Source organism: Montipora foliosa, chromosome 6 (genome assembly GCF_036669935.1).
Source record: "Montipora foliosa isolate CH-2021 chromosome 6, ASM3666993v2, whole genome shotgun sequence".
NCBI lineage: Eukaryota > Metazoa > Cnidaria > Anthozoa > Scleractinia > Acroporidae > Montipora > Montipora foliosa.
The window spans coordinates 3,065,742-3,093,241 of NC_090874.1; the positions used below are offsets into that span (position 1 = coordinate 3,065,742).

Genomic DNA, 27,500 nt, shown 5'->3' on the forward strand with positions numbered 1-27,500 from the left:
CATGTAACATGATCGTAAGAAATAAAAATCCCTCAGCTAACGTCAGAGTCATCTAAAAGATAAAGAAACATTACCTAATGTTAATTTAAGAGTACTCTTGTCGTCTAAGGAATTCTTCAAAGCATTCAAATCTAGCATTTTGCCTAATCTACATAGACCTCTTTCATAATGGCGGCCAAAAAAAATCTTTTTTTGTTTTATTGTTTTAATGCTAATAAGCCTCTCTAGCCTCGCTACTTGGACTAGCGAATTTCAAAAGAATTTTTGTTTCAAAATGAGGGCGGTAGGTCTAGTTAACATGACGACAAAAGAATGTAAAAGTGGTCTTTTAACTGGGGGATTACTGTCTGGATTTAATGCGATGAGCTGTGTAAACCTCACATGGGGCCCCGTTTAGTCTCAACGACAACTATACCTGTGTACAAAAATAGAGTCAACGTTTCTGTGCATCATTTCACAGGAAAGACAAGGTGAACTTGAACATCAGAAACAACGTAATCAACTGGAACTACAAAAGGCCAAGAAATTAGCAGAGATTGAGGTAGGTTGTCGTTTTGGAATCATGGAACGGCCGCTAGATGTTAGCCTAGTTCTTGGCTGAAGAGTGAAAGGCTAAAAGGAAGAATGAATGTTTGATAGGAAGAGCAAAGCGTTTGTTCCATTTGACACTTCCTCCAAAGCTAACGGCCTTACTTCTCAGTTCGCTGAAGCGAACATCTGGAATGAGTGAGATGTTGTTTCGGCCGGGGATCGAACCCATCGCAGCCGCATGTTGGATTGGTACGTTGCCAAAGAAAAACAAGACGATTTTATTTTTGTTGATCAAGTACTTTATTCTTATTTTTGAACAGCCTGCAGAACCAGCGTTTTTTGGCAGCAAAGGCTTGTTAAAGACTACCTTGTGTACAGCCGCCCGCTCTCCTCAAACATTTCAGGAGAGCGGGCGGACGTACACAGGCTAGTTAAAGACTAAATGTTTCAAACACAAGTCCGCCATTTTAAAAAAGCAGAGTGGGATTGGCTCGAGATAACGGAGGGGCGGGGAAGGGAGGGAAAAATTGATCGTCTTCTCCTCTTGGAACATTTTTTCACTCTCCCCAGCTCTCCAACACTTACTATTCAATATAGCAGGCGTTATCCTTCTATCCCCATCAAAATACAAGGCTGAAGTTTTAAGATCATCATTCATGTTTCCTGGGAAAAATGCAAAGAGAAATTTAATGTTGAGGTTGAGTCAGTTGCTGGCAATTTTTTTTCGTTTGCTCTACAGACCAATAAGGTTTCAGCAATGGCCAAAGCCATTGGTTCAAAGACGATCAGCAAAATAGCTTGGTCAGGCCCCGAATCACAGGTAAATTATGTCTTAACAAGAGGCAATCGACAGTCGGCCTTAATTTCGTCAGTAGTAATTAATAATTATTTTCTTCCTTGCATTCCTCCTATTTATTCTATAGCATTACCGTTCTAGTGTGGTATTTACTTAGTGCTCACTCTGTGTGAGTGTTCTGTATTGTATGTGTGTATTTATTGCATTTTAATAGTGTCAGTTCCGCGGGATGTCCCTTGGGTATCAATCGTGATGCCCTTCGATTTCAGCGTTTGAACGCCATCTTGGACTGGCACACTTGGCCTCGATCTCATGTGATAGGTTGAGGCTTGCCCAAGGGAAGTCAAGGTTAATTAATACATAGCTGGGTGACCGTTCGGGCAATACCCCGTGCTGTACTCGTTGGGGAATCACGCTGTTCGGCTATCCAGCAAGAAAGACTACTGATCCCACAAAACTGATATTGCATTATAACACCTGCATTCCATAATTGTTTTAAATAAAATTACTAGCAACAAGATAACAGTCAAAATACTTATAGTGTGATACCTTCATTACTGAACAAATACTAGAAAGGGGTACAAAACGATTTTCCCCAAAATATGTAACTACTTTCATGCAACCTTTGTTTAAATGCAACCTTTGGTTGGCTGAAAAGCTCTGTATTCTTACTTCAAAAGACCCGGGATTGTTGAGTAAACTTTCTGAATTAGTAACCAAATGCAGGCACGAAAACAAATTCTACGCAGCCAACCAGAACAAGAGCCTCCGCGGTAGTACCATTAAGTAGAGTAGAACATTGGTATTTAGCTTTTAGTCTGATGATCGCTTCGGCGTGAAACCCATGAGTAACTGAACTAAAATAGTCCCGTATCCTGCTTGTGTATAACTAGTTTCAAATGCCTCGTCAATGACAAAACAGGAATCGAACGCACCTCACTACTCCTTGATTATTCAAACAAATCTGGCTGGATGCCCTTTTTAACTCTCCAATTATTTCAGGCAGCCAGGCCTCTCTCTCTATTTCTATTAGTATATCATTTAATACAACTCATATTCTAGATGAAAAAAATGGCTCAAATAAAACTTTTACACCATTTACTTCTCTGGACAGGCTGGCCTTCTCAAAGGACTGGGAATCCAGAACGTGTTAATCACCGACGGGTGTACACCGCTGAACTTGTATCAGGCCCCTGGTGGATTTGCACAGGGAGCAATGATGCGCTGATGGCAACAAAAGCTAGGTCCGAAAATAAAGTTATCTAGTGGACCATTGCCGTGTCAGAGCAGCCTCGTTTTAAAAGCGAGTTTAAGTGCTAGAAATTTCTTGAGGAAACTAGATTTCGTCGCAAAAATGCTGCAATCATATCAGCTTCGAAAATAGTCATACGCAAAAATTGTAAGATTATGGGCCAGAGGGCAATTAAGAATTAATTTCAAGCGTATTTTCGAAAATTTCACAATATTTGGAAAACTTCGATAATATAAGTGAAATTAATCCTTAATTGCACGAGGGCACATGGCAATTTCATGTTTATCACATATAAAGGGCAAAATTATTGAGGGAAACCCGTCCAGTGCTGCAGGAAATTACAATCCACACGCTCCTATTTTGTTTAAGTTCAATTCAATAATCGTTGCTGTCAACAGAAATAGCGCTTAAAATGTATTTTATATGAGGACAAAAAAGTAGTTTAATCTGGAAGAAGATTCTCTTGTAACTTCGCTTGCTCTAGATAAGCAACTGTTAACCAAGTAATCATGCCCTCTTGATTAAGGAAAAATGCCCTCCGTCTCAGCCAATCACAACCTCGTTCCCAGGGTCTCTCATCTTAACGTCTGGGGCGAGCGAGGAGAGACCCTGGTAGGGTCTGGTCACGTGTCTCCCAGAATCTGGGAGATGACAATTTATCCAATGAAGGGAGGGGCGGTTTAGTAAGAATTTTGTCTATACTGAGACTACGGGAGTGCGGAATATGTTGTCACCAAAACAAACCAAGTTTCACGTTCCTGCGATATGTGAACATATGTTCTTCATATGTCCGGCGATAATAGTTTGCAAACGCCGAAGAAAACGTATACATCGTCTGTCATAAGTTGCTGTAGATTGTGCGGTTCAGTCAAAGACGCTTTACATTGTAAAAATCTGTTCAAGAAGGCCATTGAAGAATTGCTCGCCTTAGCCGAGGCTGTGTTTGGAGGAACTTTACAACGCTATGAATTAAGGCCATAAACGCGACAAACGGGACAAATTCCTTGTTTAGAGAGGACCCCTCCCTAGTGTTTTCAATTGTCACGGAAGCACGTGACCAGACCCTACCAGGGTCTCTCCTCGTTCGAGAGACCCTGGGAACGAGGTTGAGCCAATCAGCATTCAGTAATTTTGTCCCGTATGTGATCATTTTTGTAAACTTGAGGAGAACTTGTGGCGTACAGAACTGGAGTAACGAACAGGAGCTAAATGTTTGGAATGGCAGAAGGATGAGAACAAATTAAAACTTTGTAATGAGAGGATTTATCTCAGGTTACTTCAGTATTACAATCAACTATCTGAATTTTCTAAGAGAGAGAACTAACTCTTTGACTGGCCTTTTAAACATGAACTCTTTGTTGGGGACTGTCAAAAACCCTCAGGGCAGAGTACAGAAGAAAATTACATATGGTGCGGTCGCCTGAGATTTGAACCCGTGACACATCAGAGAGGCCAGTTCTCTACAAATGCGCCAACCGGGCCCGTCCAGTAAAGTCATTTTTGTCAATTAATTTATGGTCACCACATGAGCCTCTCAACTAGGATCATCCCATTGACCTTATTCCTGAAGAACGAAGACCACTGTCATAGGCACTGTTACACTACAATTTTTCGTGCAACTTGTCTCGCAACGCCATTTCTACAAACGTTCTCACATTACGAAACAAGTTGTTTTATGGGTGTTACACTGAGCAACGTTTCATACAACTTCTCTCGCTGCGATGATCACACGAAGTTAAAGAAACATTTTCATTGGCTGGTTGCCGCAAACCGTCACGACACAAGTTGCAAGACGTGTTACACTGCGCAATGCTGAAAAAATTCGTCATGCAACTGCTGCAGAAAGTAGAGCTCAATTCTACTTTTCGCCGCAACGGTTTCTGCAACTGGCCTGGCAACGTTTTTGGCCGTTGCAAGGTATGTTACATTAGGCAATGATTCGTGCAACTTGTCTCGCAATGGCGTTGCGAGACAAGATGCACGAAACATTGCCCAGTGTAACAGCGCCTTTACACTTAGTCATTGTAATATACGAGTCAAATCGAGGCTTGAACGTTCCCCCGGGCAAACACCACCCAACGCGCTAATTTTGTAGATAAGCCATGCGGGATGTCGACACTGCGAATTCTGTCCCCAAATTTAAGTCGTCAACTCTGGGCCTCTGGTTTCTGAGTTCCGGTCAGTGGGACGTTTCTTCTTAGCGGTAGTTTTACGTATCGTCAAATGCTGCTGATAGCATTTCTAGACCTGTTGTTTGTAAGTGATATTAAAAGTTGGAATGCGTACGCCGTGATGCAACTTCCCATCATTTCTGGGTGAAGGGCTTTGTATGTTAGCTATGCCATGCTACTGAGGCCCAGCAAGGTAGAAACAGCTGTCCATGGCTGCTAATTAACCGAGTGAAATGGGTGGGCGCATACGTGATGAGTTGGCCACACCGGGTTGGTGTTAGTGTGTCACGTTGCTTTATTTGTTGGTTTTTATTTTTACTTTTAACCTACGATCAGGCGTTCCTATTCTTTAGAGAGGGCGCGGCAAAATACCTCTCTAAAGAAAAGAACGCCAGATCGCAGGTTAAGCAACCTTGGTCTAATCGAGCAAATACGCTGAACAACATGCTTCATTGGTTTCCCGGTGGGGGTGGGGGGGGATTGCTTAGGTCAATTTTCACTGGGTATGTTGCCGCTGGCCTCTCAGAACCCCTACCCCTTTATTGTCTATTTTATGGCCAATTATAGACCCCATCTTAGTCACTTTTGCGACCCCAACTTAGTCACTTTCTGTTTATGCGCATAAACCCTACATAAAGCCTTTAAGTTGTAATTTCGAAACGGAATGTACTGCGACTAGTTAATATTAAATTAACAGCGCTACAGTTCTTTCTGTAACAACTTTTTTTTTTTACCGCGAATCTTTCCATTTTTAAATCCCACTAGCCAGACTTTTCTTACCCCCAAAATCCCGACAATTTGCGACCCCATTCTAGTAACTCGGGAACTCTGTTGAAAATGCAACCCCATTATAGTCAATCCAGTCTTAAAATGCGACCCCATCCAGTGGCACATCCCCCAGTAGCCCACTAATAGGAAGTATCCCCCCCTCCCCGGATTGGCTTTCATTTTTTTCGAAGCGCAAACAACTAAGGATTTTAAGGCAGCTTGTTCTCACTTCTCTCTCTGATGAAACATCGGCGAAAAAACGTGGCACATAACCGACAAAGTCGCGGCACGGGGAGTGTATATGATCAAAATTGAGCACAAAAGAAGTAGTTATTGTTTTCGTTTTAGGACTCATAACTCCGCGCACAAATCACTCGCGAGTTTCTTTGCCGAATCACGCCTTTTGGTGCTTTGGTGCCATTGACTGCCGCATCAGGGTACCCCAGAGGAATTTTCTTTCAAGGTCAGAGAGAACGCTCGATGATTCGAAAACAACGGTTGAGGACAAAAAATATCTATTCTCTAGTTGCACAAATCCAATAATACACCTCTTTTACCCCCACCCCCACAAAAAAAAAATGCATAGGCATTGTTTTTCTTGGGACATCGTCCTGTCCCAGGAGAAATTGCAAACAACGATTATGCAACATTTTGGGGGGTAAAAGAGGTGTATTGAACCTTCTCTCCGACCTTGGAAAAAAATTCCTCTGGCATACCAGGGTACTCAAGAGTATCCCAAGGTTACGTACACCGGTTGTCAACATTCCAGATATAAAATTCAGCATGCATGTTTGGAGTTTAAATTGTCGCTTCTCGGCTGACTTTTTCCAGCGTAAGGAGGGATTTCTTATTGACTGATATAAACTTGGAATGTTCTGGAAAGTATGGTCCAAAACTGAGTGAAACTTAAAAGATAAAATCAAACGAAATTTAACAACCAACATTGATCCACGAAAGAGGTAATTTTTCTAATTCTTATCCATATGAAGTTTCAACTCAAGTTTCCATGTTTTCCGCTAAAAAAATTAAAAATGCAAATTTGGCTTCGTGTTTTGTTTTTCAATAACAACAGAAGATATCCTGTCGTGAAAAGATTAAGATATGTAAATTAACCAGAAATATATGAACGTTGCCCTTCAAGAGAAAATCGCTATTTTTTTAAAATTAGTCAACGTTCATTAAATATATAAATGAAATCGAAAAATGATAAATGTATTATATTTACATCTGATTTTTTCGTGTTACCCATTAACAATTTTTAGAGAGTTGGGGGTGGTCAAAAATTTACCCATTAGCAAACTGTTTTTCATCTGTCCGTATTTTGACGTGGGGTGGGAAAAACATCTGCCTTCATCGAGGAAAAGCCGATAACAGCGAACAAATTAGCATACAAATTTCGCTTGAAATAATCATGGCGTTGTCTGTTTCGCATTAATCTAAACCAGAAAGTGATAGAACGCAGAGCTTCAGTAGGGGATTTTCGGCGAGAACAATGAATTGGATGTGTTTTTTTTCTTGAAGTTATGTTCCTAATTCTAACAACATTGGCGGCCTTTGTCCAATGCCTCCAATCCCAGAATATTAAATTACAATAGCCCTTTGTTCAATTATTTTCCTTGACAACTGGCCTGCATAATTGAGATCGAATGTGTCGCACTTGTCTGTGCGAACAATAGCCACTGGAGTCCTCTTTTGTTTGGAACTTCCGCTAAACAGCGTGCTTTCAATTCCTTGCATATTATTGGCTCGCTAAAGGACAATGCGGCCCACACATTGAATAGCCAAAAGCAAAACATATATTGTTCGATTCGGCATTGTTCAAAGTCAGCTTGGATTGCTACCGTTTGGTTCGCTGTACGTTGTGTTGAAAATTTGCCTCTGGATCGACATTTGAAGATTTTCGACCGGAATTATCGAACTCGCGCTTTTTCCTTTGTATCACGTGTTTCCTATTCCATCACGTGATTCAAAGAAATGTCATTTCTCTGCCAGTGATATTGAAGTTGTGATCAAACTCAACAATGGCCGCGGTAACGACTGCAGTGAATAACGCGATCACAAACGGGCAGCCTGAACTAGGGGAAGTGAAAATCGAAAAGGTAGAACAAATAGATACTAATGATCAGAACTTTAACTGGAAAATTACAACGACGGCGCCCTCATTTGCCGACGCGAACACGCTAAATGCCACCGTAACAGCAGAAAACACAGGAACAGAGGACACTATTGCCTCCGAATGTTCTCAAATCGATGCCGCCACTTTCAAGATAGCTGGTTTGCCAATAAAGACTCAAATTATGCCAGGACCGTATTCTGAGGTGCAACTGCCGAAAAAGGAAAATCACGTTAAACGGCCAATGAATTCGTTCATGGTTTGGGCGCAATCTGCGAGGAGGAAACTTGCGGAGCAGTACCCTCATGTTCACAACGCCGAGTTAAGCAAGATGCTGGGCAAACTATGGCGAATGCTGCCTGCAGCCGAGAAGCAACCTTACGTGGACGAAGCAGCCAGGTTGGACAAACGACACAAAGAAGAATTTCCAGATTACAAGTATCGACCCCGAAGAAGGCAAAAAGCGGTGAAACGACCATATGTACAAGCGCGAGTGGCAATGACTCCAGGGTGGGCTGGTGGGCAGGCTCAAACTCCGATCGCAATGAATGGGACAGCAACGATAGCGACTCAGAACGGCGCGTTTCCACCAACAGTCTTAACGCAAAATTCCCAGGTGGCTCAGGTTTTCCCACAAGGATTACAACAAGTTCAAGCAGTAAATAGCTCGGGAACTGTGACTTACGCCCCGATCGGCAGTGTCGGGTATGTTCCAACGACTCCAATTCCTGGAGGAAGCATGATTTTACGACCGACGTTCGTTACAACCGCGGTAACGAACCCAACATCTATTCAGCCTACCCCTACAGTAACCGTACAAGCGGTTAGAAGCACCGTGGCAACGACGTTTCCCACTCCAAGTTACGCTATCCCTTTGACTCAGTACGCGGGTACACCAATTATACTTTCCAGCAACAGTGTCAACAACGTGGTTAATTCCACGGAAAACAATTCAGCGCCAAAAAGTTCGGAAAACGGAGCACTTAGTACGGTCAACATCACTGCGTCCATAGCTGGAGCTATGAACAATAACTTCCCGATTATTTCTACCGTTGTGGCGTCGACTTCGGATGCCGTTCATCATTCTAAAAACGCCGAGGACCCTTCTAATGAAGAGAAGAGGGCGAAAACTGCCATCGTTACAGCAACTGGAGATGCTCCAACTGAACGCTCAGCTGTTGACCATCCACAGAGCATTGAAGTAAAAACCGCCGAAGGCTGTCGTATTTAAGCGAAGTTGTATATTCATTTCCACGATATTTCCACAGTATGTAGAAACTTTATTAGTTAAACAAGAATCTCTGAATTGTTTATTTATTTACTCGTAAAAAGAAATCGTAACATGGGGTTATTTGGCCATCTCTTACATGCCGATCATGCTCGATTGGTAGTCTTTGTTGGGAACTAATACATTGTTCCTTTGTCTTCTCAAGTGAGGTTTTGTACACGTGCTTTCTTCCTCGTGTTGTGTACTCAAATGTTGTACAGCTATATAAATTTAGGCCTACAAACCAGCAGCGATTGTGTGCAAAGAATAGGTATCATATGTTTTGCCCAGTGTTTTTAGCACGTCATCACATACGAGTATTGTTGGGTGCTTTTGTCGATCGTCACAATGCTCTCTTGGTAAACTTATAAGCTTACATTGTTCGCCGTTTCTGCGTGGTTTTTGTGCAAAAGAAAGGTCAGAAAGAAAGATCAGTTGTTTCTGTTCCAGAACAGCAAAGTACTCACAACATTTTTAAACCGAAAATTCTAATTATGCCTGCGATTTTACACGCCTTTGTGTAACAAGGTGTGTCCTACAGTTGGAGCAATTTCGAATTTCTACTTTTTTTACAAACATTCGTAAAATCCATGAATTCAATTGCGAGAGTTAAATTTCTACAAACGTTGATCACCGACCTTATCAATTTCGCTCGTATTTGTTGTTTTGACCGCATTTTTTTACGTCAAGGAGTGTTTTTTAGGATAGAAGGAATTACAAGTTTAATTCTTTGTTAAAAGTAATTCAGTACATGTAGTCAATAACCTAAAAAAATGCTTCAATTTTTGTCCATCACATTATCTTCAGTATTGCTTGGTTTTCATTGTTTTAGAGCTAAGGTCTTTTTGAATAGCCTAAACTGTGAGGCAGAAATTATTTAAGACTTCCGTGACGAAACCTCCTCTAGATTCTTTGCCTGATTTGGTATCATTTAATAGGGAACGCAAAATGTTTTTATGAACATCAAGTAGTTGTTTTTGTGCTATTTATCTCATTATGCCAATTCACCAGAGAACACTGGGCAAGCATAACGTCTTATATGTAAGTTTTAGGTGTCCAATTGTATCAGAAATACTATTTGACCTGAAACGAAAGGCTCTGGTTTAACTTTGCTTACTTGTAAGCCAAGTACGGCAAATTCCTAGGAACAATATCTTTATCCCAGGAAGAAGACCAATGTTGCAATATAATAATATTATTTACTTGTCATGAATTACCTAACAGACAAAGTTCCTGTAATGAATACTGCTTAAGTGCTGTTCGCAGTAGAAAAGATGGCTCTTTTCCAAGTTTGGCAAATTATGTATTTATGTTATGATCACATGTACATGTGTCCTGTAGGTTTCCACAGTTTTCTTTAAGTCTCATTTGAGATGTCAATCATGTAACACAATGTAGTAGTGTTTAGGCATAAATTGTTTTTATTTTCCTGGTCAGAGTGCTACAATGATTACATTAAATGCGATCACTTCTCTTCATTCCTCTCATTTTAAAACTTAAGGCCTACACTTGGAGAAGAATAGCTCGTTATTTAAGCTGAAACTAGATATTTAATACTCTCAGTACTAACGATAAAGAATGGTCTGAAGGTAGCATTTGTTTGGTAAACACCTTAAAATTGAAAAAAAAAAAGGAGAAGGGATCTATTTTATCATAGTGGCACTTATACAGTTGACAAATGTCCTTAGTTTGGACAGTCTAATTGATTTTTAGGGTGTGTTTGATTGGGAATGATTTCATCTTAAAATCAGGATCTTTGCATTTCCAATCCAACACAAAATCTGAAAACAGATTTTGTCGCTGATTTCAATAATTGAAATCTGTCCTGACATGGATTTCCAATTATTGAAATCAGCGACAAAATCCGTTTCTATTCACATTTAAACAAATTTGACCATGTGATATTTAACTTTCAACATGTTTCTTTGGGTGTTTAGATGTTTTAAAGGTAGTTGGAAACTGGAAAAAATGCCTGCATATGTAATACACATAATGTGACACAACCCATGTGGACAGACACAAGAAGATCCAATACTAAAAGAGCAATATTATGATAAGTCATTAACTTTATTCAGTGGTTTTATTTAACAGATAATCTTGAACATGACCACAACCCATAAGTAGCCTTAAGTACAAAGGGTTAAGATTCTAATATAATTCATAAATTTAGGTACACTTTTAAATGCTGATTAGCCTGTGAAGCAGCCACAGATAACGCATAGGAAGGTTAGCAACATTTACAAAATTTTCGCAATTCAGTAGATGCTAAATTAATGGTAGGACTGATTTCAAGTAGTTGAGAAGATTTTTACCATAAATGTTACCTCAAGATACTTCATACCTCTGGTTACTATGTAACTGTCAGAGTAATCGGCAAACATTGAGATTAATATGTTATTGTTAAGCATGTGTGCATGAGAAAGCAGGTTCTTTTATTTCATGGCATATATATTGTAACAACAATGTAGTGATGTGTTGAGGTCAACTCACATTCATCTCCATGGAGCATGTGGTGAATGTCAGGATATAATGTTTGGGGAGTAGTTTAAAAGGGTAGGGTGGCCTCTCCCCTCCCATCACATTAGAAGTGTCTCTTGTCAAATTAGTTGAAATCCTGATTTTCATAGTAGAGGTGTTGTGATTGATCCTTCAGTTCAATTCATATTTTTTTGTGTTTTCTGTACCAATTTTATTATAGCCATTCAATTCAAAACACTCCTGGGAGCCCTCAATGAAACCAACACCAACCAGAACATTATACATTGACGTACAGCTGCTGATAGTTAGTGCAAGCTTATCTGCTGCATTTAGAAGGTGGACTCTGTAGCTGATACATTTTTTACTTTTGGTTTGCATGTAGTAGAGGAGTTTATGTTAAATCCCATCATTTTTGTAGGATGGTTAGAAACATTTGAGTAATTTAACTGACATGGTCATGATCAAAAGTCAAGTTTGAATAAAAGAGATTTCAATCATTACACCCTCTCATGAGAGCACTGTTGAATACCAGGCAGTTTTCATACTTAAAAGGGCTATGTAAAGTTGTTGGTCAAGCCTGTTGAACTTCCATTTACTTGATTAATACAAAGTAAAGGAGATGTATGATTTATTTTTGTGGAGAGATTATTGGCCATTTCTTCAAAACTGAGAGCTTGAAACTTGCCTTTAACTCCTTTATCCATAACAACAGAAAAAAAGATCCATTGGAGTACCAGCATTCTAATTGGAATCTGAGTAGCGCATTACTTAGACAAAAGGCTAATGCATAGCCTCATTATCAAAATCGTTGGCCCAGAAATGTTGGTTGGACAGGGAACACTTACCAATAGACAGAACCATGGTTGACCTCAACATCCTTTGTCTTAATAATGGTGAATGTAATTTGTAGTGCTTATCTCCAAAGTGGCGATCATTGTCCAAGGAATTTTGTCATAATATTGTCACTTGTAATTAAAAAGATTATGAAGGTAAAAAGTTGGTTAAGTTGTTTTTGTTTTCAAAACAATTGACTGCTTGAGCACAGTCAATAACATTAACTTTGTAAAAATAAACATGGAATGTAATACAAAAGCGGCTCATTTTTCCCTTCTGTTTTCAACTTTTTGCCTTCATTCTGTTTTTAGCTTTTTCACTAATAACACAAACCGACAAAACAACCAAAGAGTGACTTTGCATGGTATTTTCCTGCAGCCCTTCAATTTGTTAATTTCCAAAAAAATTGACTTAGTGATAAGATAACAGCAATAAAGACCTTAATTTTAAAACAGTAATATTTCCCCACGAAGTTTTTGAGGAGAGTATGGGAATATAATTGCACTTTATTGGGATTTAAAGGAATAGCTGTAGATGACCCATGCACCTTAATTGCATGTGCATAAGATTAGATTAAGTGAACTAACAACCCAGTAAAGATCAGAGTGATCATGCTAGAGAATAGGCACAGTTCCTTTAGCAACATGATCCCTAACATGTGTTAATATAAATTTTGATCAACTTGAGGGTTTCTTAGGTCATTAAGGAATGTACCTTGATGTTTTACGCAGACCTGGTTTTAACTGAGCATTTGCTGTTTTGTACAGTATACCGTTGACATTTGTACAACCCATTTCAGGTTCTTTAGTATGATAAGATCTAATGGTAGCTGGTTCTGCATATATGTACATCTTAATCTGAGAATAATTATTTAATTTGTTTTTATCCAAAATAAATGGAATGAGAATCATTTTAGGGTGTTTAGTTTTCCTTGTGCCCTAATATTAAGAAAGCAAGGCCTTGTGATTTAAAACTGACTTTTCATAAAGGTCCCACGATAAAAACCAACACTAAGCACCTTCCCTTGACTAAGAATATTGGGGGTAGAATTATTATGGGTACCATCCCACTATTTTAAACTTCCAGCGATCTCAAACGATTTCCATTAGAAGTTGGTAATAGGTGGGTACTGTACATTCACTTGAGAAACAAGTGATTTGTTAAACGTAACTATGAAGGCAGGTTTACCACAGAAGAGGGAAATACTAGGATGTTCTTTTTTCTTTCATTCAGCACAATGTGTGGTTTCTTTACTGCGCCTTTCAATAACATGAGAACTCTAAAATTCAAAGCTCAATCAACAAATACGTTTTTTGCTACCGTCAATCAAATGTTCGGCAGCTCCTCCCAGCTTCAGACTATGTTGACTGAGCTGGCCTCAACGATGTGATTTGATTACTGTGCACTCGACAGTAGTCGGAAGCTTGGAGAAGCTGCCAAACATTTGATTTTTGGTAGCAAAAAACGTATATTTTGTCGGTTGACCTTTGAATTTAAGAGTTCGCATGTTATTGAAAGGCACAGTAAACATCTCAAAGTTTTTTCCCAAACCAACATGCTTCATGCCATTTGTACCTGAGAGCATCAAATATATTTTTCTGGCAACTAACCTCTCATGATCTCAAGAGGATGTTAACTCATTGACACCTGGACTGCCCCCATTGACAAGTAAAATCGTCTCTGCACCAAGAGGTTTTCTCCAGGTACTCCGGTTTCCCCTCTACTCAAAAACCAACATTTGACTAGATTTGCATTAATTGTTAGTTTCAGTTTACAGTGTCCCCAATTAGCGCTCCAGTACTAGACACTCAAATAAAGTTTGTTTCCTTTCCTTTCTTTTCCTTGGTGTTAAGAGTAAAATCTAAGTCCCTCTCCTAGGAGTCAATGGGTTAAATTCTGCATTTCACAGCAATGGCTTTCCAAGGGTTAAGTGACATTTCGCCCTTGGCCTCCTCTGCAGCTTATTCCTGCTCAAAATGGAAACCTTGAGTGATGGTCAGAAGGAATGTTAACAAAAGAAGGGCCTTTTTTATCTTTAGAATGCCCATGACTGGGAAGAAACCAATCAACTTTGTTATTAAGTTCATTGTGGGACTGTGGAGCAAAGGAAAGAGGATTTGTGTTTTGTTTGACATCACATGCCTGTACCAATCTCCATAACCCCCAACGATATCTTTGTGGAATGAGAATCATTTGAACAGAACCAAATGCCTTGACTGATTTCCAATTTTTGTTTTCTAAAATAAGTAGCCTTTCAAGACCAAAATATTCTTACAGCAGTCTTGGCACCTTCCTGTTTTAGTTTTTCTCCAGTTTGGTGATCATTTCACACATGGCAAGTAAAGAAGGCCCTTGGCCTATCCTTCATGTTTCGCCTTGTTCCTCTGTTTGATATTCTGCCGCACAAACCAACCTGTGAAACGAGTCACAAAGGGATATAAATGCTAATCTCCCTGAGGGTAATGAGTAATGAAAGTTCAAAAAATCTTAACACTTTTGGATTGGATTGAATAGGCCAGTTTTGTATTCTCTTGAGTGAACTGAACAAGTAATATTATTGTACTTAATGTAAACCAAATCACAAATTATTACAAAAAATGTTGTGATGCAGTGAAATGGATTCCATACAACATTTTAAGATAAAGACTAAAAACCAATATTTTGATGCTATCCTAACAGGCTAGTCCAAAACAATGAGAAATTCTAAAAATACTAAAAGAAAAATGGACATCCAAGTTAAAAGCACAAAATTTTTTCACTGCATAAACTTTTTGCCTTGATAATGATATTGAGATGGGGTCAAAATGTTGTCCCTTTTGTTTTTTTAGCCTTTTTTATCTTAAAATACTTAAACTACGGAATGTTTTACTGAGATTTTTATAATCAAATTTATGTGTTAGTATAATATAGGTAATCACATGATTTCAAGCACAATATTTGCAATAAAACAGCACAAGTATTTTTTTCAAAGAAGAACAAAATTAGCGAGTGCAATAAGGGTATTTGAAGAAAGTTACAAGAGCTTATTTATTCCAAATTGCTTGCGCAAAATCATGTGATTACTTATTAATAATATTACACGAAAAAATCCAAGATGGTTGAGCAGAACTGACCAAATAAGGTTGGGACTCAAACTCGAGGAAGAGGTTCTTAATAGAACACAATCATCCAAAAAGAATATGCCAGAACTGAGTATTTGAAATTTCCTGTGGCAACGATTTATTTTTGTTGTTTAGGGAATCTCCCCTTAAAAGTATAGTGCTTATTTGTCATCTAGGACATAAAAATGGACACTTCCCATACTTGTAAACTTTGCCTAGTTTCCTTTTCAGTTTCACATGGATTGCATGTACTAACCCCATCGCATGTAAAGATTACTGTTTTAAAGAGATTAATATTGATTGATCGGTTGATTGGAGAACCAAAGTGGCAATACGATTATGCATATTTTACTTTAAAACCTCAAATGGCATAAAAATAACGATTTAGATTTATTAATATTATTGATTGGATTTATTAATAAGATTGATTGATCAATTTACTGACTGATTGATTGATTGAATTTGTGCTTGTTTGATCAACTGAAATGGTGATAACTTTCGCTCCCCACTTCATTTGAAACTTGAAAGAGAAGAAATGATAGGGTTAAATACATGTTCTGCATGGGCCTTAAAAAAAACACATTGCTCACTCAAAACTCTATTTTTATTTTAACTTGTTAGGCTATTCTACATTAATTTTCTTCTATGTTAACACTAAAATGGCAACATTTTGTTACACTCTTAATTAAATGAGGTTTAAAAAGTTAAGCTTACACCTAAATATATTTTTCTTTAAGTTACTGGGAGTCTTGTAACATGAAAGAAAATGAAATTTCAGTACTTAGCTAAAGAGAAATACTATAAAAGCAAGAAACGTTGATTTGTTTAAATGTGGTATTGTGTCTGGTAAGAATAATTTGGCCAAATTCTCATTCTTTCATAGCAGAAAATATCCATTTTACCCAGCAGAGGGTTCTTTTTATCCCCTTCTACTAGCATTTCTAATGACTTACAACCCCCCCCCCCTCCCCCATCCCCTGGGATGCAATTAATGATAATAATTTACAAAGAAACAACACAATTCCTAAAGGTCCCACTCGCCCATTAGCGTTCTCAGCATTAAGGCATAAATAATTATGATATTATTTAATATTAAATTGATGATTGAACTTTTGAAAGTTCAGCAAAAAATATATACAAAAAAATAAATATGTTGACACTAAAGCTAGCAAACAACCTACTGTCATTATAAACTTAGCTATAAGTACAACAAAATTCAAGTTATATTGCATTAAAATGTTATTGCAAATAAATAATTATTAGGCAATGTCAATAAGAAATACATCTGCATTCAACATAATCAGTAAGGCATAAGTGACTCAAAACAATTTGTGAACATTTAACAGGTAAATACAGTAGCTCATGACCTTGAAGCGTTCAACTCTGGTTCCGAGCTGGAGTTTTAGTTTAAAAATTTCTTTATTTGGATATAAATTAGCTCATGCATTTTCCCGTGCAAGCAGTTTCAATCTTATTTTGTCCATATTTGGGCATAAAATTGGTGTCCTACAATCTCCAGCTTTGTTCCAAGGAAAAGAGTTGAAAGCTACGCCACTCAAGATCACATACTTCTGGTAAATGTTACAAACTAAGCGCAACAACATGTTTCACAAAGTTTTTCAAACTGAGTTAGCAAGCCAGCCGAAGAGCTGGCCACCATAAGGTTTCTCGTGCAAACTAAATTGATAATGAACATTGTTTTCCAAACTTTCTCTGTTTCACAATTGCCATTCAAATTTGAGCATTTTATATGTGCCTTTTATCATTACTAATTTATCAATAGTGTAAGAGTGTAAATCTCTAGATAATATTCATAATTTTTAAATTTTAACATGAGCAGGTACAAAATGGACTGGATCAACTCTCATCACTCACCTCGGACCATGCAAAAAACAGTTTTGTAAGCCAAAACTATTCAACCTTTGCCCCCCAACTTCACCAAGGTTAGCTTAATGATTAGACATAATTATGGTTATTTCTTGAGGCCTTATCATTTTTTTACGTCGTCGATCCAAGGTGAGGGATCCGATTGATCCATTCTGACTTTTGTACCTGCCTATTTAACATTTAGGGTGGCTTCATATATACTAACAACATCGTAAAAATTCGAAAGCCTCAAACCCATCTAGAACGGACACAGTTTGCCCTCCGATTGCACAGAAAACACAAGGACAACTGTACATAGAGGTAAGTGAAGTTTATTTCTACATTTACAGCTTATTTTAGCATTAATTTTTATAAGCTCAAACTTAATTTTCCCATACAAAGTCTATTGATTATGGATGTATACAAAACATGAACCTGGTCCATGGATTACCCTTGTGGACCACCCCTCATTTTGTGAAGTTACAAGAAGAAAGTTCTTCAGATGAAATCAGAAACCCATAAGGGTTGAAACATGTAACAGCCCCTTGTGTGCTGGGAAACAAGCTTCTGAATATTCAGTTTGCTAAGTACCATATTTGGAACAACAAGAGCGAGGGGTTTCCAAATATGGTACTTAGCACTGAAAAATTCAACCAATCAGTTCGCACTGAATATTCGGAAGCTGTGAATGCACGTTACACGTTTCAAGCCTTATGGGTTTCTGATGAAATAGAGAAGCGATCCATGCACTTGTATGGACAAATTAAACAGAAGCCCATGACCAGGAGCGAAAAACAAGTTAGTTTCTTGTGATTCATCATTGAGCTCCTGCGGGAGTTTCATTCACAGGAAATTCAATCCAAAAAAATATCGCAGTTTGTGAACACAACATGACAGGGATATAGAGTTGTTGTTCATTATGGGCTACTGATTTAAGCAAATGTCTCTTATACACACCTATACCACCTATTTGATAGCTCCAAAGGGATTTGTCTATAACTTGCATTTCAAATAACACACTTATACTTACTTAATGACACTTACTTTCATTCATCGAGTCCTTCACCGGAACAAATGAGCCCAACAAATTGACCTGCCGCAAACTGAGTGGCTTCATAGCTCAGTTGGTACAGAGGATTGCACCAGCATCACAGCGGTCATACGTTTGAATTCAGTAGGAGCAGGAACCTATAACCTGCATTAAAGCCAACTTAATTTTTCAGGGGTCTATAGGAGACATTATTCCTTAAATAATTTGTCCAGACAAGTGCAAGGATCACTTCCCTCTTTTGTCTTAAGATTTTTCTGCATGTAACTTTACAAAATGAGGGGTGGTCCACAGGGGTAGTCTATGGACAGGGTCCATAGACTGGGTCCAAAGGGGTCCATGTTTTGTATACGTCCATTGATCATATACCAAGCTTGGGCTCCCTGTGTCTGGATAAGATTCAAAACCTACATAAAGAAGGACCAGGACTTGCAATGCAATGACCTAAGAAAATTAGAAACTGTTTGACAATTGGTTAACAATAACTCATATAAACTAAAGTTAATTACAAAAAATCTTGCCACCTTTAAACATTTGAACTAAAAGGCTTAGGAAACAGTGCAAGTTTAGGGTGCATGATATTATAATAAGGCAGACATTCCAGAACAGTGTTATCCCTTGCAGTGAAATCATTTATTTTAATTAGGTTACTTAACTGTATCAAATAAGTTATAAATAAAATGGTCAGTCACATTTCTTGAGCACTACTGTACAAATAATACTTTAGACAATGAATTATGATTACAGTTTATACAAGAGTGTATTATTTACTCTTTATTTATTTTTACTCCTTTTCTAATATTCTTAATTACATGCAATTAGTATTGTTAACTTAAGCAAATTCAGCCTGTCAGCTGCAAGGTTTTAAGTGCAATAAACTATTCATCTATCTATGTAAAGTCACCCAGTCCATTACAGCTCTGGTATTTGAAACAACATCTCAGACAATAATTGCCACAGGCATGTGGGTTTTACAAACTTAAAACTGACAACATTTAACCACATTCTCGCCATTTGATTGCATTTTTTCGTAACTGACAACTGATAAATCAGGGAAAAGGAGAGAGAAAGCATGCAACGTCAGTCATTTAAATGTTAAAATGCATGGACTTTTTCACAACTCCCACATGCCTTTTAAAGTCATGTCATAATAAGTACCAACTAAAATCACTTCATTTCTTGCACCTTGAGACAGAAAGGTAGCAAGCCTTTCTTTGATTTTCCTCCCCTAAGCCGCAGATCAAGCCACTTCTGACTGTTAGGAATGGTCTTGTCATTCAAGACTTCAACATCATAACTGTCAATATCAACCCCCGATAATGACGACAATACTGAACTGCTACTCATTGTACTGATGTTTGATTCCAGTTCAGGATCATCATTATCATTTGGCTGCTGTCTCTTTTTTCTGGGTTGCAGCATCAGAAGACGGATGGCACCATCAAGATGTCGAAACACATCCAAGTTTAAAAGATGGGACTGCATTTCTGAGGAAAGATTACTCGAGTCTGAAGCTAGCCACACTTTAACATAACTGAAGTCAAGACTCAGCTGTTGGGCACCAATGAAACTGAAAAAGATGTATGATATAAAGACAAATAATTAACAAAAAGCTGGCTACAAATCCTGCATTTTGGAACACAGACCCGTTGTGAAAATGGCCATGCAAAGAATACAGATACATTACTATTTGAACAAAAATACTTTTACATCCTCAGCTTTATATAATTTGCATTCTGTAGAATATCCATCTTCAGCCATGAAGGACATCAGTGACGAGATAACGGTGATCAAGAATTATATATTTCAAAGTAGCTGTGAATAACAGTCATAAGCAACCTGTGCATGGTGTGATTACATGACATAACAGGATACCAGAAACAATAACCTATTGTTATATATCTTTTCCTTTCGAGAAAACAAGCAACCACTAACCCCTGAGTGGGGGCTTGTCAATGACTGGATGGTGAGACTGGGTGGCAGGATAAGGTGAATTGGCTGTCAAGGCTGCAGTGTGATTGTCCATACACTTTATTCCAAAATGGCCGCCATTTAAGTATTCTTTTGTTTTCTTGCAAATTGGCCCTTTTGGTCTCGCTTTCAAACACAAAATTCAAAAGAAAATTTAACCTTGAACAAGGCCAAAAGGGCCAATTTTGGAATAAAGTGTATTTGCAGCCCTGTGGTTGGTCAGTTGGACATAAAAGTCTCGTTTGATCTCCTAAGATGGACACGATTGTGTCAAAACTTCTTTCCTTCTTCTGTTACAACTTCATAGCTACGCACCCCGACTTTTCTTTTCACTCGAGCCTTCTTTAAGGGTCCTTGCTTGAAGCATTCGGGGGATAGGTTGACTTTGACGACATCTCCTGATTTAAACTCTAGGGGGTCACAAGCTCCTTTGTTGTAGTACTTGGGCTGGCATGATTTGTTGGCAATAATCTTCTGGTGTTGGTCTACCAACACTTCTGGAGCTAGGAGAGTTTTTGTAGTCGGCAGAGGGTCTTCATTTGTCGACTCATCAAGCACTAAACTGGACTACAGTCTAAGCCTTGAGTAGGGGTATTGCAGTAGTCAAGCAAGGCTACGTATATGTCAGAGCCATCCATTGCCTTTTTCATCAGGCAATGCGCTGCTCCAGCAGCATTTTCAACTTTTCCATTGCTTTTGGGATATTTTGGTGAAGCCGTGAGTAGCTGAAACTACCATTTCTTGCTGAGACGCACATGTCTGGAATTCCATGTGGAGCGAACTGCATTTTCATCTTTCTGATCATGCAACTGGCTGTAGTCTTTTCCAGTGGATCAATCGCCCAGAATCCAGAGAAATAATCAATGATTATTAGGTAGTCAGTCTTCTTGAATTTGAATAAGTTAACCCCCACTTTAGCCCATGGACAGTCCAGGACATCATGTGGAATCAGGGTTTCCTCTTGCTGTTAGTTGTCAAATGAGCGACAAACTGCGCAATGAAATAAAGTCCTTAAATTCCTTAGCCATGGCAGGTCAATACACACATTCTCTTGCCTGTCGCAGACAGCCGTCTATGCCTATATGGGCTGCTTGAATCTGCTCCAGCATGTCGCGTCAAAGGGTTTATGGTATAACTGCTCTTTCTCCATAGAGAATTATGCCATTTTGAACGCTGAGTTCGTCACACACATTGAAATAGGGAATTACTTCAATGGAAACGTCGCTTTTGTCTTGCTGCCATCCATTCTGGATGACTCTGGATTACTTGGAGGTTGTCATCCAGTGCTGTGTGGGCCTGTATGTCTTCCAGTCTAGCTGTACCCAGCAACAAATCTTGAACCATGTTCATGCTCTGGACTTCTGTCTCCAAGGGTGTTGTATCAGTGTGAGGCAAGTATTCTCTACTTAAAGTGTCTGCAAGCTGCATTTACTTGCCAGGTCTGTAGGTAAGATTTGCGTCATACAGAAGTACTCACAGCAAGAGGAGACTTCTTTATGATGGTTTCAAGTGGCTTGTGGTCAGTTTGTACCATACTCTACCATTCTGCCATAGGTGTATTGGTGGAACGTTTCTAAGCCAAATACCACAGATAGTAGCTCTTTCTCAATTTCGGCGTATCTAATTTATGCATCAAGGCTCTGCTAGCCAAGGACTGCACCCAACCCAGTCTGTGAGATGTCGCTCTGAAGAATAAGTTCCTGCTGAGATTCATAATATTTCAATACAAGGACTTCAGATACTGATTTCGGGATTTTTTGAAAGGCTTGATCCTGATGTTCCATCCAATGCCACTCTACTACGTCTTTGGCGACAAGTTTCCTTAGAGGTTCACAAATTTCCCTTCGGTGGGGAAGAAATTTACTCAGGTAATTGTAGAACCCAATTAATCTTTGTACTCCCGCCACGTCTGTTGGCTTGGGCATCTCTAGTACTGCTTTTATTTTTCCTGGGTCGGGTTTCACTTCCTTGTCTATGAGAAGGTGCCCGATATAGGGCACTTCACTTTGCATCAATTTTATTTTCTCTTTGTTACGATAAGACACTGTTTTCTTAGGATTAGGTGGTCTGTCAGAGTTCAGTTTACAGTGGATGGCAAAATGATTGGAAATGATAGGATCGTGAACATGAAAATCAGCAATCAGGTTCTCATATGATCTACCAATGACGAGATCAAGCTTATGATTATCTTAATGTGTCGACAAATGATCATTATATACATCAAGGTTGAAACAATGTAGTAGATCCAGAAACTTGCGTGTATTGTGGTCAGATTAGGATCTTCTACATGGAAGTTAAAATCTCTGCATAGTAGAAGTTGACCAGGAGAAAATACAGAGCGTTCCAAGAGCTGTGAAAATTCATTGAAGAATAGTGAGGGAGTGAGCTGGTTGTTGGGTGATGGTGGCGGACGGTATATGATCATGATGTTAGTCTTTGGTGTAAATGAGTGTAATAACAATTCCATCAATTCAAATGAGTTAAGGTTGTGGAGTTTTCAAAAGTTCGATTTTCATGGTAGATTTATAGAAAAAAACCACTAGGCCTCTGCTAGTTCCATTTGGCCTTGGACAGTGTAAAAAGCCATATCCATTTGGTGCGATGTCCCGAGAAACAAAATCCGATGATTCATCGGCTTTTAGCCATGATTCTGTTATAGCAAATAGATCTACATCTTTGTCGATAGTGTAATCTTTAATTTCTAAGGTCCTGTTGTTTACTGATCTTGCATTTAGGAGGCAAAAATTAAGTTGAGAACCAGGTACTTGCTTCTTGGTCAACTCAGACGTAGTCGGTGTTAAAGTTTATGAGGTTTACTATTGATCTTTTTGTTCTCGTGGTCTCCGGGAGCATCCGATCTGTCCAAAATTAGCATAATGGCTGCCATCACTTATGCAAGAATTGATTTTATTTTTCTGTTTGATGGTTTTGAGTTGAGAATTATGACCGACCAGCTCTGCAACCTCTGCCAGCTCTTAACAAACCCCGAGACTTAATGATGGTAAATGTTAAGCCAGGAAGACGATTTAGGATATTGTCAGCAAGGCATACACGACCCAGGAGTAGTAGATTGCTTCAAGCATAGTTGAAGGATGCCATTTTTCTCTTCAAATGTAAATAATGCAGCACAATTGAATCCAAGTTATCAAAATAAACTAAGCGAAACTTTAAAACGTATTTCTCTACCTTAAAATATACGAAAAGAATATAAGAAAAGAATATAAAATTTCGAGAGCGTCATTGAGTGCTGCCATCCGTGGCGCTTACAAGTTCTTGATCACTGGATTTGTTGGACACAAGGTTGAAAGACTTCCTGATCAATCGCCAGATGGCGACTGACCTGAAATTCCGGTCGCCAAGGCTCAACATTCAGTCGCATTGGCAACCAGCTGGTCGCAATTTCAGACCCTGCAGTTATTCAAAAGCCTATTATACTCATCTGTGATTAAATACTAACCAAAGTTTGAGTGTTGCCTATCAAAAAAAGCCTTTTAATAGCCCACTGACACCTGGCAGTGAGGGTAAAGATAAAGTCTGCTATGAGCCTAGAAGGCCCATCAGGCCGGTGCTTATCTCCAGTTTCTGTAGCATGAAGCGACTAGGAGTATTTCTACTCCCCCTGGATGGGATGCTAGTCCATCGCAGGGTTACCCCCAGCATTAAATTCACCAGTACCCATTTATACACCTGGGTGGAGAGAAGAACTGTGAGAGTAAAGTGTCTTGCCCAAGAACACAACACAATGTCCCCGGCCAGGACCTGAACCCGGACCACTTGATTCCGGAGTCGAGTGAGACTGTTTAACGCAAGATGATTTTACTCGTCAACTGGGGGCATCCTAGAGCGTTTCAGGTCATTTTTGGTCTGTAAATAAACCGAAAGAAAACTTTCCTCTAATCCAGGATTAGCTCAATGTTGGATTACATGTACATTAGGTCAAAATAAAAATAATGTATAATGCCCATCATTGAACAATAATAAAAACTGCCCGCCATTGAAACTGTTACATGTAGCTAAACAAGGTAATATTAAATATAGCTGAGTAATATTCCAATCCAGTCCTACCTAAAGGTAATCTCTTGTTTTAGTATCCAGTCACTCCATGCCTCCATCATCGTATTGACTGTTGCTGTCAGGACATGAAGTCTACACTCTGTCGGTAATCCTTGAGTGCTTTCCACCACTGGCTCCAAAATCTGACATATTGCATGTTCGACATAATTGTTAGGCTGATAAGGGATCCCTGGTCAAGATTAAAAAATTATTTAGTTATTGTCAATAGGGAGCTTACACAAGGATGACGACAAAAGTGACAAGAACACCACAAAACAAAAGGTTTAACAGACAGCGGGAAATAATATTTTTAGAAAACGTTCCTATGGGGAATGGTCAGTTACTTGACCAAGACTTGAGCCTACATTGTATTATAAAAAAAATGTGATTAAGACTAAATTAAGCTGAGATGATGACACTTCAAGATGGTCCAAGTGTGATAACCAAGTCAAAATGGCTACATTTGTACATGAATTAAGACAATCGATACAAAATGAAACCAGCAATTAAGTAACATCTCACCTTAGTCAAAATAAAGTATATGAAACTTGTAATATGGCCCATACCCACCCCTAAAGATAATGCTGTACCATGATAATGCTGTATCATTCCGGCACTGCCAGAATTACGGAATTTAGTAGATAATCATAACAATACGAACAATTTACAATTTAAATATTTCATTGAAACTAAAAGAAATGTACGAAAATTTTGCAAAAACATTTTGAATCAGAGCAAAAATTCCATACAGAAAGTTTACATCGTAACATCTTTATGTACTGTATGTTTGCTAGCTTAGACATCTCCAAAATTCCAATTTTACCACAATTGCATGTAATCTCACATTCTGATTGGCCAATAGACCATATTCGTATTCTCAGTATTGGACTGGAACTAGCTTGCAATGGAGGCTAATGCGGGGGAATATATTAAAGAGTATTTGCATTTGAAAAGATTCCCCCGCATTAGCCTCCATTGCAAGCTAGTTCCAGTCCAATACCGAGAATACGAAAATGGTCTATTTGCCTTTGTCGATAAGAGTCTAGACAACGCTGTATGCGTCATGCTTGCGTCAATTTGTTATGCAATGTAATAGCCAATCAGGAACGCCCATTTTGGGAAATAAACCAATTATATTGTGAGAAAATTAGAGAACACTTGTTCTTTTCTTTGTGTCATGATTTTGGTCACGCTCTGAAATAAACACTTTCTTTGGCATAGAATATTGTGGTAAAAAACAAATCAAAAGTGGTTCAGCGTTGTCTGTACTCTTATTGACAACGATATTCATCATCACAGTGGTCAAAATTTGTTGTGGACTCACTCGGATGCGCCTCTTGAGTCCACAACGTATTTTGACCACTGTGATGATGAATATCGTTGTTGATAAGAGTACAGACAACGCTGAACCACTTTCGATTTGTTAAATTTACTATTGTAAGTAGTTTACATAGTATACCTGACTGGCGACTCTTTTTCCAACTCTTTCCTACTGGCATAGCCTCCTGGAAAAACTCTGTTGACATCTGTCTCAAGTCCTTTGAAAAAAGTGCCCATGACTTCTTCACCAAACCCTGAAGAGAGAGAAAAAAAACTTTTTTAACACTAAATCTGCTGATCAGTCTTTATTTCTATTCATGTCAGATGGTCTTACATCCTAATCTAAACATTTTCGTCATAGCAGAAAAATAATTATTGATGATTCCAGTCCTACACCAGGCTAAAAGCTATCTTCTGAAGCTAATATCATTGCAAAAGCACCACAATTTGGTATATCAGTCCCAACAGTATATGGGATGTTTGTCATACATGTATGAACTTAGTTTAGTCACTAGTGTCCAATATACCCAAGCTGAGTTGATTTATCTCAACGAGTTGACAATTCAACTGAGTGAAAGTCAATTCAAAAGAAACAGAAGTCAAGTCATTAAGGACGGGGCCTTCTAATTAAGAGGTATTTTTGCACAGTTTACTGAATATTCGGGGAAAGCAGATCTTAACAAGTGTCATTGAAATCCAAAAAGAAAATTGGGGGTAACCACGCATTTTTCAAAGATAATTAATCAACAATATTTTTTAAAAGCTTTAAAATACGAAAACACGAATATTGGTCTTTCTCCAATGCCTCCCACCTTGCCATATTTTCTCTAAATATCTTGCAAACTGATTTAGAATGAAACAGATCGACCAGCGTTAAGAATGAATCGACTCAGTTCAGGTGTATTGAACAACCCTCAGTTTAATGGCCAGCTCTTACAAGTTTTCTGTAGCTCAGCAGTAGAGCAGCCCAACTGGTGATCAGGAGGTCAAAAGCTTGACTCCTACAGTAACTGGAGCACTCAGTTTTTTCAGAGAACACAGGTCATAACAAAAAGAATTAACTAATGATTTCAACATATAAATAACTTGAAGGTGAAATTTTTCTAGGGTACAGATATTTTATATTAATACATTTTAGCATGTTTAGCAGATGTGCATGTTTTTTCTGAGCTCATATAATTTATTCCTTTAGTTTAAAAGTGTAAATAGTACTTAGTTTTATAGTAGTTAATTAGTTATTAATGTATCCCCAATTAGTGCCATGAGGCGCTAGAATGCTTAGACACTTAAATAGTAAAGGTTATGTATGTACCGGTATCTGTGTCTCTCAAACAGTGTCTCAAACTGAAAAACCAACCTCTAACTGCTTTTGTTGCTCTTGTAATTGTTTATAATGCAGAGAAAGCGAATTCCAGTTGTTGCTGTCATCATGAACAACGCACAACAACTGAACAAGGTTAAAGGTCTTCTTCACTGACTCCAGTACAGTCAATAAATCCCACTGTGTAAGCAACAAAAACTGTTCCAATGACCATGACGATAAGAAATGGTGCAATTTTATGTCAAACCAGTTCAAAGTAAAGGACAACAGTGCATGAAGGCGACAAAGGCAAAGTGAAAGTGCTAGTCTCGTTGACCGGAAGCTTTTACTAGCATGAGGCTCAGATTGGCTGGAGGGTCGCTTCCAATAAGTTGTTATCTCAAGAATACTGTTCAGAGGATTAAGAAGTGTGATCATGGAGCACACAGTCCGTGTCCCGGGAACACCGTCTTCTAAGTCATCACTCATCCGGCATCTGTCAGTCAAAGATGTCCCAAGCAGGCTGCAAAAGGCTGGAGGAAGACCAAACCAAAGGTGTTCTCAAAATTGAACCAATAATTAGGATGAAGGGGTAGTTTCTAAAGAAACTGTGGTGCTGCGTCGGTGGGGA

General features: G+C 38.7%; 3 protein-coding genes across 4 annotated transcripts in view; 2 read left to right on the forward strand and 1 right to left on the reverse strand.

Annotated features, from left to right (window-relative positions):
- Window positions 1–3,855, forward strand: part of LOC138006321 (major vault protein-like) — a 32,417-nt gene extending 28,562 nt beyond the window's left edge. Inside the window, exons 28-30 of the mRNA XM_068852577.1 lie at window positions 461–541; window positions 1,271–1,351; window positions 2,442–3,855. Of these exons, the coding sequence (XP_068708678.1) occupies window positions 461–541; window positions 1,271–1,351; window positions 2,442–2,555 (276 nt within the window). The 3' untranslated portion in view covers window positions 2,556–3,855. The remainder of the gene's footprint in view (window positions 1–460; window positions 542–1,270; window positions 1,352–2,441) is intronic.
- A 3,437-nt stretch (window positions 3,856–7,292) lies between these two features.
- On the forward strand, window positions 7,293–13,125 carry LOC138006324 (uncharacterized). Its single transcript, XM_068852581.1, has one exon. It carries the CDS (start codon window positions 7,540–7,542, stop codon window positions 8,860–8,862), a length of 1,323 nt encoding a protein of 440 aa, XP_068708682.1. The 5' UTR covers window positions 7,293–7,539; the 3' UTR covers window positions 8,863–13,125.
- Window positions 13,126–13,785: 660 nt separating this feature from the next.
- LOC138006323 (uncharacterized) overlaps window positions 13,786–27,500 on the reverse strand; it is a 33,895-nt gene continuing 20,180 nt past the window's right edge. The window contains exons 3-7 of one of the 2 annotated variants that reach the window (XM_068852579.1): window positions 26,927–27,402; window positions 25,709–25,823; window positions 24,262–24,439; window positions 19,411–19,795; window positions 13,786–14,623 (exon numbers count right to left, since the gene is read on the reverse strand). In XM_068852579.1, the coding sequence (XP_068708680.1) occupies window positions 14,537–14,623; window positions 19,411–19,795; window positions 24,262–24,439; window positions 25,709–25,823; window positions 26,927–27,402 (1,241 nt within the window). In that variant the 3' untranslated portion in view covers window positions 13,786–14,536. Of the gene's footprint in view, window positions 14,624–19,258; window positions 19,796–24,261; window positions 24,440–25,708; window positions 25,824–26,926; window positions 27,403–27,500 lie in introns of those variants that run through there. The other variant, XM_068852580.1, reaches the window with a different exon arrangement.

Coding starts and splice junctions, on each gene's coding strand:
- LOC138006324 (XM_068852581.1), top strand. CDS start 7,540: ATGGCCGCGGTAACGACTGCAGTGAATAACGCGATCACAAACGGGCAG.